This window comes from Chionomys nivalis, chromosome 15, assembly GCF_950005125.1.
Source record: "Chionomys nivalis chromosome 15, mChiNiv1.1, whole genome shotgun sequence".
NCBI classification, from domain to species: domain Eukaryota; kingdom Metazoa; phylum Chordata; class Mammalia; order Rodentia; family Cricetidae; genus Chionomys; species Chionomys nivalis.
The window spans coordinates 51605897-51619245 of record NC_080100.1 but is presented as its reverse complement, the minus strand read 5'-3'; the positions used below and the strand labels follow the sequence as shown (position 1 = coordinate 51619245).

At 43.7% G+C, this 13349-nt stretch overlaps 1 protein-coding gene across 1 annotated transcript in view; it reads left to right on the top strand.

Moving 5' to 3' along the window:
• The window catches only part of Arsb (arylsulfatase B), a 172478-nt gene extending 159978 nt beyond the window's left edge, over nt 1-12500 (top strand). Inside the window, exons 7-8 of the mRNA XM_057789978.1 lie at nt 8384-8506; nt 9387-12500. Of these exons, the coding sequence (XP_057645961.1) occupies nt 8384-8506; nt 9387-9652 (389 nt within the window). The 3' untranslated portion in view covers nt 9653-12500. The remainder of the gene's footprint in view (nt 1-8383; nt 8507-9386) is intronic.
• The last annotated feature ends 849 nt before the right edge of the window (nt 12501-13349 follow it).

Sequence of the window (13349 nt, the reverse complement as noted above, 5' to 3'; positions counted from 1 at the left end):
ACACACACACACACACACATCAGTTTAGTAAATGAATCTTTCTCTCCGAGGGGACAATGGCCTTGTCTAGCTCTATGCTCCCTCCTTTCTTTTCTTTTTCTTTCCATCTGATTATAAGCAGTCAGGAAGACATTTCTCCTTGAGGGTATGTAAATAGTTAACAAGCCCAGCTGGGATGATCCTTTTGTAAGAGGGTGCAGATTGACTCCCATGATGGTGACTGCTGTCTCAGAAAACAGCCGCTCACAGCAGTGATAGGCATAGATTTAGTAAAAAGAGCTTTGTATTTGAGGATGAAGGTCATGTGTCCTCTATGTGCCTACAGAAGACAGTGGGCTGGGTGATTAAAGGAGACACAGGTTAGAACTTTACAGTTACTGCAGCTTGACACCCAAGGAATGGGCAGCCTGGTTAAACCCAAAGTACTCTGAGGGACTGCCCTAGGGTAGTAAGTATACAAATTCCAGTGTAAGTACAACTAATGCTGACAAAAATGATACCATCAGCTCTCTGAAGAGGGCAGAAGGCAAGGAGCCTAGATCAGCCCAGGCTGGGCTAGATGACAGAGGTCATGGCTGAGCTAGCTAGGCTCAGAGAGCCAGAGATGGGTGTTAGGATGACTGAAGGCCCCAGCTGATCCCCCAGTCTAGATGAAGAATGAATAATTGCTGTTCTGCTTCCTGTGGGGCTTGACCTGTGATATAGTATATAAAATATTGGTCCTGTTCCTGTGCCTTTAGCTAATAATTTTCTAACCATATACTGTTCCCATGGCAGCTAGTTCAGATCACACAGTTGCTATAGTCTGGGCAGCTTGTAACACCTTGACTTTCATGATCGCAAGTCTCAGGCCATAGGTCCATCTGGGATGAAGATGATGTCTTTTAGTTTATTGATTCTGTCTATGCTCCTAGTCCACTGGCAACTACAGTGGGGATTCAAGAGCCCTGCAACCTGGATCTTCATGCTCATACACGAGACCCACCACCCTAAGCTTTATGTCTGACCTACATTCACCTGGTGACTGTGCAGTCTTTTTATGCTTGTTTTACACAGAACGAAACAGAGGCAGTCGTTCAACGATTTATTAAGGTGACAAAAAGTAATTGTTCTAAAGGCCTCTAAAATCTACCTCAGTGTGATGTCTGGGTTCTCCTTTAGAACTTCAGGGTGGGGTTGTGGGATCTGCCTCCACTAATGCCTTCACAGCTCTCCCCATCCTTGGAGCTAGTGAAGAGGCCATCTTCATCTTTAAAAAAAGATGGCTTTTTCCGTCTTTCAAAGTTAACCGGAGCATCCAGCAAAGTATCAGCTTGAGGGAGGGTGTTCTAGGCAATGTAACATCTAGGAAACTATTTTTAGGGGAAAAACTTCTATGTTTGGATCAGTAATGATTTTTTTTTAAATAAGAAACAAGACAACAGCATACGCACTCACATCTGGAGATGTAAGGCTTTGCCACACAGCAAGATGAGAGTACAGCCTTGGCCAGGGCCCACGGTGCCTGGGACATGAAGCCATGAGCACCCTGAAGATTTGATCCACATGTGCAGCGAGTCTCCATCCAGCTGCAGCCTACATGGGTTTAAGTTTGGAAGAAGATGATACAGACTCCCAACAGGAGGCCTCTCGCCAGTGGCCACAAGAAGGACCTGTGACTTGAACTTCACCCAGATTTTGGGTCTTTTAAACTTTCTATTAGTTTGACCAGGAAGACATAATCAGCCGATTTAATGTTTAACATGAGTCAAACTTCAGTGTAAACTTTAAGAGATACTTGAAGCACTGGAGAGATGATGGCTCAGCAGTTAAGAACGCTAACTGATCTTCCAGAGGACCTGGATTTAATTCCCAGCGCCCACATAATCCACATGACACCCACATACTCGCAGGCAAAACACTCACATGCATAACAATAATTTGTAGAAAGAGATGTTTGATCCCTATCATAAGTTAACAGTCTACTCCTAAAAACAAATAAAACAATTTTTTTTCAACTTGGGTGTATAAAAGTTGAAGGTATTTGCAGCTAAGCCAAAATGTTTCCTGTCAGAATTCTGAATTAGAAAACGCTTGGACAGTCAAATTTTTAGAAGAGCTGAAGTTTGCTAGACATAGGCTAGAAGCAAATTGCAATGTTGGTAAATAAGCACAGGTCATTTGGCTTGGGAATGGTCCTCAGCGCTTGGGAGGCAGAGGCAGACAGATCTCTGTGAGTTTGAGGCTTGGTCTACAAAGTGAGTTCCAGGACTCCGTAGTAGCAATACTCTATCTCAAGAAAAGAGGAGAGGAGAGAAAAGGAAGATGAGGGGAGAGAAGGGGAGGGGAGAAGAGGGGGCAAAAGGAAAAAGCAAATGGATCAGTAGGAAAAGGAAATATTAAACTACTCTTTGTAAATTATAAAATAATCAAAAGCAAAGAGATCCATGGAGGTGGGTAACTGGCCAAACAACAGAACAGAAAAGATATTAAATTTCAAAATGGCAAAAACTGTCATTTCTGATCTTAAATGTTTTTTCTCCACCCCGTCCTGATTCTGGACTGCGATGGAGCAATCACAGATTTTCTCCAGACTCACGTCAGGGGAGCAGGCTTTGCTTTGTTGGCGGTTTTGTTTTCCTGAAATAATAATCACTTTGCCTACTTTTCTTCTTTCCTACTTTGCTCTACCTTGGAATAAGAGGACATAAAAACAGAAAACCTGTACACACGGATGGTAACTGACACTCGCTGGTAGTGATTGCAGATATTGCTGCCTGCATCATAGAGCAACTGTGGGAACTAAGTGGGTCAGCAAGCAGAAGACTCTTATGATGCTGTGTTGTGTTCCCAAGTACATAGTGAGATCTTGTACCAGCTGTTTTAAGTAGCTTTAGTGTTGATAATGGTCTCACAATATACAAATATGTTAAGCATGGTATGTGTCTTAGCTCACTTGTAGTTAAATGAATCTTATCGATAGCAAACTGAAGTATAGAGAGTTCAGAAAGTTGTTCAAGATTGAGCAACTGGTAATAATAACATTTATTATATACCTTCTGCAGAAGGAACTTACTATCAGGCAATTTGAATGAATCGTCACACTTAGGCCACATAATCATATTGCAGAGTAGATACTTGCACCTACACTTTACAACTGAGAAAACTGAGACCAGGAAGGTCAGTCAACACCAAGATCACACACAGTGAGTAGAGGAGTTGGTACTTGAACCCAAACAGTCAGGTTCCGAATGGTCCTACTGTGCACCTTGGGCGTGGAGACATTCAGCCACAATGACTCTTTCCTGCATCATTAGCGTCAACCCTCACAGACAAATCTTTGATGTTGGTTTTTCTATGAATTTTGTGCTCCTGTTGTTCAGTCCAACAGTCTGTCTCATCTGTGTCAGCTTATCAACACCTATTTAATAACCCATTATTTTTTATATTATTATCCTTATAATTTCATTATATCTAAACACAAAAAAAATCCCTCAATAAAATACTAACAGACAAAATCCAGAAATGTATAAAGAAGATTATATGCTGTGACCATGTAGGGTGAAGATCTGCTTAACATCTGAAAATCAATAATGACAAAGATTTTTTTCAATTTTTCAATGAAAGATTTTTTAAAGAAAAAAATCATTTCATTAATTATAATGATTTTTCCTTCATTGAAAAATTAATTAATGAGAGTCAATGGATCAAAGGACAAAAGAGTGATAATCAAAAAGATCCAGAGAAGCTTTTAGACAAAACTACACTCCTTCATTGATAGGAGTGCTCAAGCCAGCAGTGGGAGGAGTCTTATTTACCTTGATCAGGGGTTGATTCTGAAAGTCCTACAGGTATCATCATAAATCAGGAGCTATAAGGACTGTATTCTGCTCTCACTGTTTGTATCAGACATATATGGAGAATTAGGCAAAACAATGAAAAACAAAATAAAGAAGAATAGAAACCCAAATGGTGAAGGAAGTACATCTGTCGTGATCGTAGAACGCTGAGCCTCTTGATGCCAGTCCTGATGACCTGATTTTGGTCCCCAGGGCCTGCATGTTGAAGTCCCCAGAGACCCACCCCCCTCAAATTGTTCCAGTACTCACCTACATGTCTTGGCACACAAAAATAAATCATTAAATAAACAGATGTAACGTTTAAAGCGTGTGTCAGAATTTAAAAGCTGCAAGAACTAACAACAGTTTCAACAGAGTTTTGCAGTACGAGAACAGCAGACAGTCATCATTTGTACCTCGGATAGCCGAAGTGAACCAAAAAACCACGAAATTTTAGAAAGACATTTTAATCATATCAAAAAAAGAGTAAAATAATCTCAGTACTTGGGAGGCAGAGGCAAGCAGATCTCTGTGAGTTCAAAGTCAGCCTGGTTTACAGAGCGAGTTCCAGGACAGGCTCTAAAGCTACAAAGAGAAACCCTGTCTTGAAAGATTAAAAAAAGAGTAAAATACTTAAATTTATATGGTTGAGGGTATAACTCATTGGTAGAACATGTGTTAGGTTACAAAGCATGTGTTAGGTTAAATATCAGGGCATGGTGGTGCACGCCTTTAATCCCAGAATTCAAGGAGTCAGAAGCAGATGGATCTCTGTAAGTTCAAGATCAACCTAGTCTACATAGCAAGTTTCAAACCAGCCAGGGCTACAAAACGAAGCCTTGTCTTAAAAATAAATAAATAAATAAATAAATAAATAAATAAATAAATAAATAAAGCTTTAGTTGTACCAGCCACACTTCATTTGTGCCATAGCCACATGTGACTGGTGCCCAGAGCACAGCCTGGCACAGATACAGGCCATTCCCACTATCATGGAGAGTCCACTAGATACTGAAGATTTAGGGACAGGATCCCGCCCCCCCCCCCCCGGGGCGGCTGGCAAGGGTGCCACTGCTGATGGAGAGAAGATAGCCTTTGCACTAAATGGTCTTTAGAAGTTAAAGCCATATTTGAAAGCGGGAAAAAAAGTATTCTTGATTCCTACCTCTTTTCATAGACAAAACTCAGTCCCACATGGGTTTCAAAATCAAATATAAGAGAAGAGTGTTGGATCTTCACCAACGGAATCTTTCCAGTGGCAGGCGTGGAGGAAGTACCAAAAAGAGGCCGATTCCTGTGGCTACGTATAACCTCACTGTCACGTTTTGTGGACACATTTTATCAGACTGGACATGTTTGAATTAAAAGGAGCCAGACGTGAGAGTAACATACTGCATACTCTCTGTTCACATTGAGTTCAAAAGCAGACAGAAGCGTCTTCGCTGTGCAGAGGCTGCCTTGGAGCGAGGAGGGAGCATCTGGAGACCCTGCCTGGGTTCTGCAGCCCTGGCAATGTTCAGCCTCTTGTGCACCGAGCTATGCACCTGTGATGTTGTTTTTCTCTACAGGGATGTAAAAAGGTGTCTGTAAGAACCCTTCTTTCACACACACACACACACACACAAACACACACATGGTTCTTTCTGATTGCATCCTTCACAAAGATACTTTTTTCAAGAATGTTTTCTCAAGGATTTTCAGTTGATCCAGGACTCAGAGGAATGGGGATGTTACTGATAGGAGGGCCATTGGTATGATGGAAAAGCATGGGCCTTGTAAGTGGTCATTTCTAGACACGGACCCCAGAGAAACCCCATCCCTTGTGCAGACAACAGTACTCACTGTGGATAACCAATAACAGACACTAAAGCAAACAGCTTGGGAACACTGACAGACATCGATTGACAAGAGGTAGTGTTTGGTATAGTAAAGTTAAGCAGTGAGGAGGAACATATGCACTTATATAATTATAAAACTCTAAAGAGGGAATGATAGTTACAGAATATGTATAATAGCACACGTGTATGGTGTGAATATGCATAATAACACGTGTGTAAGATGTGAAACAACACTGTGTATACTGTTTGGTACACCCACATGGCCCTGAGCTTTGAAATGGCTGGAGGATGCGTGCAAGCCATAGCAGCAACGGCAGATGGAACAATGGGAAAAAAAGAGCTAATGAGGGGGCAGAGGAAGCTTCAACATGATCTGTTGTCCAGCTGGAGTGAGGCTGGTGATAGCTCAGTGGGTACAGGTACCTGCCGCCAGAACTGTTGACCCAGGTTCAATCCCCTGGGCCCATGTAAGGAAAGGGGTGGGGGAATGAGTCTTTGAAGTTGTTCTCTGACCTCCACATACCACAGTGACACATGTGCACACACTCACACTGACACCCACATGCACATAAGTGCACACAAAATAAATAAAATGTAATAGAAGTCTCTGAAGCAAATGTGGCAAAATACTAACTTCTGTTCACTGGTGGTGCCCCTAGAGTGTTAGTATTCTTTGACTTCTTGATTCAGTCACTCAATATGAGAAAAAGAAAGCTGAGATAATAGTATCATTCATCATTTAGCCTTAGACTTGTTGTTTAGGTATTTTCTGTTCCTGTTTGTTTTAAGAAAAAAATGTATATAAATGTAAGTATGTCAGAGATAGCTGTTTCCTTTCTTTTGTTTATGTTCACCAAAACATGCTTGTTTTGTTTAACATCCGAAATGTTTGCTATCGAAACGGGGCCTTTATACAAACCTGTGAGGGGTGAGCCGAGAGGATTACAGTTTTAGCACAGCCTGTGGGCCATGAACCCGCATCCTGTATTATACATCCCCACCATCTAGGAGCATCCGTCTGTGTTACAGCCAAAACATTTGCAGACAAAGAACCAAGCAATCAGAAAAGGTTTTCCTTATGGGTGCTTACTAGGATCTAAGCCACTGATGTGTACTCGATCCGTTCCCAGACTCAAAAGACTGTCAGGGGTTAGGACTCCCACCTTTTCCATGGCCTGTGGAGCCTGTGCCAACCGCTGCCTTGAATCCAGCGAGCCCTGAAGCTCTGGAGGGACGGAGGTCATGGCACAGCACACGAGTTGCTGCTGTTCACCTAGCCGGGTTTTGAACTTCCACCTCCCTTTCACCACCTTGGTGGAGTGTGCGCTTGGTTGTTTTAGTTTCGTTGGGCAGTGCTGGAGCCTTGAACATGCTAGGCACGTGTCTGCAGCTGAGCCGCATCTCCAGGCCTGTTCAGTTTAGTTGTTTTGAGTTTGCATTTTTATAGACATAACCATACATGTTGACAGTTACTAGGCTGGCAACCTGTTTAGTAACCTTCTGAAGCACCCCCACCCCCGGACAATTGCCTTGACCATATTTGGAAAGTTAACAAAGAAATGTAAGCTTAAAACAGACTAAATATTATACAGTGAGGTCCAAAGTGGAAGCTTATAAATATGTAAATATACACTCATAGCCATGAGTCCACCCATCCCCTGCCCTCAGGGTTCAACCAATGTCCACAGCTACAGTTGCACTTGACTTCACATAGCACAGTCCTCTCAGCAGCAGATGAGAGTGGAAGTTAGCCTAGAAGAAGAGACTGGGCGTGCTCAGCTTGAAACTCTTTCCGGGTCTAAGTTCAGAGCCAGCGCATGTACCGGGTGTATGTAAGCAGTCTGCCTTCACTGTGTGCGCTAAGAGAACCCTGAGCCTGTCCAGCAAGCTCAGTGGTGGTGGCTGAGGAAGCCAAGGGTCAATTATTACCAATTCTTTCCACGGTGACCTGAAGCCGTATCTCTGTAGGTGATTTATCAGTCCCAAAGGTGATAGTTTAGGTCCATCCGTCTGTCCTCTGTCTCTTAACTGGTTCTAAACTCGAGGTGGGGTAAGTATTAATGACTGTTCCCTCAGAAACTTGATCATTGCTGAAAGACCTTAAAATATGATAAATTAATATAATCCATGCTCTCTCCTAAGTATGGTTGATATAACCATACTTATTCTGTTGAATAGTTAAAAGTACTGCTCACCAAATTTTAAATTTCATGAATGGTTTAAAAATAAATGTATCCTTGGTTTTTGCGCTGTGTTTAACCTCTCCTGGATTGAGAGAGACATACTGCAATAAAATGTGCATTTATAATTTGATATGCTATCTGCAAAGATACGAGCATTCACAGAAAATGTATTTCCCTTAAACAGTTAAGAGTAAAGAGAACACACACTTGCACGCGCACACACAACGCCCAGCTCAGTTGCTGTAACAGACACTGCTCTGCCCATGGCCTCTGTGTCTTGGCGAGAAGCAGTGATTTTAAGGATGGATTAGTCTTCTAATCTCTTTGGGGTTTCCTTTATATTCGTGGTGGTTTATGACTGACATCTAATGTAACTATACTTTCTGTTTATATTTAATAAAAGATTCGTTTCTGTGGCAGGGCACTCATTTGTGCTCTGGCTTTGAACAAAAGCTACTGTTCGGCAAGAAGGGTATAAAATGTTGATTTATAATGACACGGGCCAATAACAGCCGTCTAATTCTTCCAAACTATTTCTCCCCAGGTCCTGGCAAGAGCATGGCTGCAGAAAAGAACGATTCTTTTCCACTAGAATATTCTCCCTTTAACACATCGATCCATGCTGGGATTAGATACAAAAACTGGAAACTCCTCACAGGCTACCCAGGTAGACTGCTTAGCTCTCTTCCCACAGCTGCCAGAGCAGGGGCTGTGCCCCCCAGTCTTTCTGTCCTCTTGGGGCTTCATTCTCTGGGCTATTTCCCTAGAAAGGGAGGTCTCATCACTGCCTTCTAAGCCCTTCTCTTCCTTCCCTAGCTCCTCAAGGCTCCCTGCCAAACCCCCTCAGTTTGCTCAGACATCTGAAATGCTAACTAGGCCTTCAGATCTTTCACGCTCCCCGCAGATCTTAAGAAAGCAGCTACCTGCTTGGGGTTTCCGTGGCCTCTGTCTGGACAGAAGCGCACAACTTCTGTTGTCATGGTCTAAGCAGTCTCTCCCCCAGAAAGAGTGGCAAGGGAAAGCTCACCAAAATTGTGACTGCCTTTAAAAAAAAAAAAAATCATAAAATGTTCTTTCTGAGGCTGCAGAGTGGAGGAATGGCTTCAGCTGCTCAAACCAAACTTCCTCTGAGTTTTGGTTTTTTTGTTTTGTTTTTTAATTATTTGTAGTAGGGTCAAGAGGAGAAAATCCTATTTGAATGCTTCATAGACATGGATTTCAGACATGTGTGACTTTCAAGCATAGCACACCTAGCTCTAGCCGAGAGTCTCCACCGATGCTGTGTTTGCTTCTGTTACCCGGTTCTCAGAAAGGGACACACACGCATATTTTCACAGGCTCTGATGCAATTCGGCTATGCTTAGCTTATGCTTGAGTGTTCGAGACAAATCTAGAGTCAACACCAAGAGACACGGGGGTTTGGAGTTTTGTTTTGATTTTTTTATATGACCATCCCCACAGCCAGGGCAGCCTTGTCCCCCAGATGCCTGGAGATTAGACCCCACCAACAGTGCTTCTGCCCCCTGACGTGTCATGTCTTTTTCCAGGCTGTGGTCACTGGATCCCGCCTCCATCTCAATCCAGCGTTTCTGAGATACGTTCACTGGACTCATCAACCAAGACTGTCTGGCTGTTTGATATCGATCAGGACCCCGAAGAAAAACATGATCTGTCCCAGGAGCACCCCCATATCGTCCTGAAGCTCCTTTCCCGCCTGCAGTACTACCACGAGCACTCTGTGCCTTCCTTCTTCCCACCCATGGACCCCCGCTGTGATCCCAAGGATACTGGTGTGTGGAGCCCCTGGATGTAGGGCTGCAAGGGGGAGGGGGGCTGGAGCGCATTTGTGTGCAGGCTAGACCTCAGATCCCCACTCTACTGGCTTCTCTAAATGTCATCCAGCCCCTCACCTGGCCCTCAGGCTACACAATCCACCGGAGGAGTTCAGTTTCAACCCACAGTACATTTCAAAAGCCAGTAAAAATCTGGACGGATCCTGCTGTTGGCTGGAGTTAGTGTCTGGAGGCCAGGGTGGCTGGGTTCATCCTGCTTCCTAAACTCCAGTCGCTGGGAACTTGACATAGGAAGCTATCCCTGAGTCCCTGAGGCCAGAGCAGCTGGCTCTTTTTGCTTCACAAGTCGGTCATTAGAATTCCCTCTGCTAATAGCCAGTTTTATTGGAAAGACACATGCCTTGTAACAAAGGCGGGGAGCAGATGATTGCTAGTGATTCTGTTGGCCGAGAGGGCTCCGTGCCTGTGAGATCTCATTCAGCTTTCCACATCCATGATCCACGGGCCACTGCTCACCTACTCACCTCACTGCGGAGCATAAAGCCCATTGTAATAAGCCAGCACGGAGGATGCCCGTTCCTTGGCTTAGGTTTCCACCGTCACTAAATACATTTTTCTCTTACTTCCCCCACCCGCTGTTGCTCATTCTGTCTAGACTTCTGCCACCCCAGCTTGTGTGGCTCTGTTTCTGTTATGCCTTTGGACTTCACTGTCCTTTGCCTGAGGACACTTTCCCCTCCACTGAGTATCCTGAGCTCTGGGACAGTCCCAAGCCCTGCCCAGAGGAGGTGGACTGGTCATTCCATGACCATGCTCGTGGGAGTTGTGGGTCCGTGGCATCTGCTAAGCAGGTCTATTCCAGCTTCATGGAATCCAGCAAGAATGTGGCTGTATCTCCCACTACACGATGATCTGTGCTGTTTTCTCAAGCAGTGGGAAGAAGAGTCAGGAAAGCACTTTCATTCTGAGGTGATGGAAGGGGCAGTTTGAGAAAGGGACTGACCAATGTCTGGTATGCTGGGGTTCTGGGGTTGAAGAATGATTTGACCTTCAACCTTTTCTCAGACCTTCTTAGATCCTACCAATGTGACTCCATCCAGATTAGCCTCAGAGAGTGTCAAACCCAGATAGATACAAAACTGCTTCTCATCAGCACTGTTGCCTTGTTCAAAGCTTATCACCAATGCCCACAGCAGGGCCAGGGATATAATAGGCACTCAGTATATTTTTTTTTAAATAAATTAATGAACCGAATAAATGGGAAAGACTTACCATGAATGATCCTAGTCGAGTGAGCTGACTCTAAGGGCAGTGTAAATACCCTCCAGTCCTTGCTAGTCTGTCTTAAGCTGTCTCTTCTGCCCTGGTGGGTGCATGAGCTGCATATCTGGACAGTCTCTGGCCCTGCATGGCAGGGCTGTGATGTCCTGTCCAGGGAGACACAAGAGAATTCTTTTTCCTAGTTATTTTCTGTTGCCAACAATCTCTATTTCCATTCTACGTTGAACACAAGGAATTAAAACCACCAATAATATGATAAAGGTTCTCGTGTACAGCCACCTTCAGTTCGTAGCAGTATTTCCTGGTCATTAATAATCTGAATTGTTGAAGGAGCTGTAGGCCTGCTTTTCGTCCTGCCCAGCTCCCGCACGGCTAGCTTGACACCCGAAATAACAACACACAAACTGTATTCATTTAAACACTGCCTGGCCCATTATATCTATCCTCTTCTTGGCTAACTCTCATATCTTGCTTAACCCATTTCTAGTAATCTATGTAGCACCATGAAGTGGTAGCTTACCGGGAAAGATTCAGCATGTCTGACCTGCATCCATCTTGGGCCAGAGCTTCATGGCATCTGGCCTCACTTCCCTTCTTCCCAGCATTCTGTTCTGTCTACTCCACCCACCTAAGGGCTGGCCTATCAAATGGGCCAAGGCAGTTTCCATATAAACCAATGAAATCAACACAAAAAGAAGACCCTCCCACATCACTGAATTTTACTGTGATAAAACTATTGCAAGAAAGTGGTGCTAAGGCTAATGACATCTTTTACCAACCTTTACTCAGCTGGGCTGGCTAATAGCTGACCACCAGGCCACCTCTTGTTCCAGAGCAATGACAGAGGTGACTCTGGATGCTCCTTTTGTCCCACAGCTGTTGGTGGCTGTTAGTCTTCTGAGTCCGAAGGGTTCTACTTCACAACACCTATTTGAATTTTCCTTATTATTCTCTGAGCAGCTACCCTCAGTTCTAGCTCTTGGGCTATCATCTTGGGAATGTTAGCATATGAATGGGTTAAAGAAGACTTTCGGACAGTCATGTTAAAAAATGGCTGGAGAGGGCTGGAGAGGTGGCTCAGAGGTTAAGAGCACTGACTGCTCTTCCAGAGGTCCTGAGTTCAATTCCCAGCAACCACATGGTGGCCCACAGCCATCTGTAATGAGATCTGGTGCCCTCTTCTGGCCTGCAAGCATACATGGAAGGAATGTTGTATACATAATAAATAAATAAATATAAAAAATGGCTGGAGATTCTGTTTAATCAAACAAATAGAATGGTATGGGTCTGAGGATCTATCTCCTTAGATTTTCATGTTTTATACAAAAAGAAAAGATTTATAACTATCTTTAGGAATATTAATGTTAGTTCTTTCTAATGTGTTTGCCTTTAAAGAAGGTTTTGTTTATTAATGTGCAAACTCATCCCTTTGTTACCACATGACTGTTTCAGATTTGAGCGACAAAATAAAGTTGATCTTTCTAAAACTGTGTGAGCATGGGGCCTCAGCTTGCAATGGTTGAAAGTTCAGGAACTCAGCAGCAGTGGTAGGTGAATGGGTCATGATGGACCCAGTGGGATACACTGTAAGGTGGTGAAAAAGGCAGATTGTGTGTAATAGAGGCATTGCCACATTTTTTTCTGACTTTCCAGTTTTATATTATGTGAAGTATATCTCAACACATCTGTTACACAAATAAGAACAAATATATCGGAGATTTTTTTAAAAATGTGTTAGTGTCCGTAAGACTGCTCAGAGGGTAAATCACTTACCATGCACACTCAACAACCTGAGCTTGGCTCCAGGACCCATGTAAGGGTGGAAAGAAAGAACTCTTCCATAGACTTGTCCTCTGACATGCATGCCCTGTCATAAACATCCCCCACATCATAGGCACAGACACAGTAATAATAACTTTAAAATGAAAAACAAGTGAGACATTGCCCTAAGAACATACATCATGGGGCTCAGGGTAAGAGTGCTTGATGAGGCCCTAGTTCAGTCCTGAGCACCACAGAAAAGGAAGGTTCACTACTAAGATCAGAGGGGCATTAGTGAAGGGCAGGCGTGAGAACGGTGATGACGGAGCATGGTAGTGTTTTATTGCTGACCAAGAAATGATCCCAAAATTTAGCCACTGAAACAACAAACGTTTCTTGCACACATTGCATAAAGGTGAGGACTCAGAGTGTTTTATCTGCGGGCTCTGCTTCAGGGTCTTTCATGAGTCAGCAGTCCAGCAGTTGAGCAGAGATCATCTGAGGCTTGGATGTGATTGGCAGATTCGTTCTGAGATGCCTTGTGACTGGCTGTGACCAGAAGCTTGACTTCCTTGCCATGTGGGCATCAGTGGTGACTATGAAAATGTCCTTACAGGGCAGGAAATCTAGAGAAGGAGCAACAGGCAGGGAGCTTTGACGCCTTTTGTGACCTAG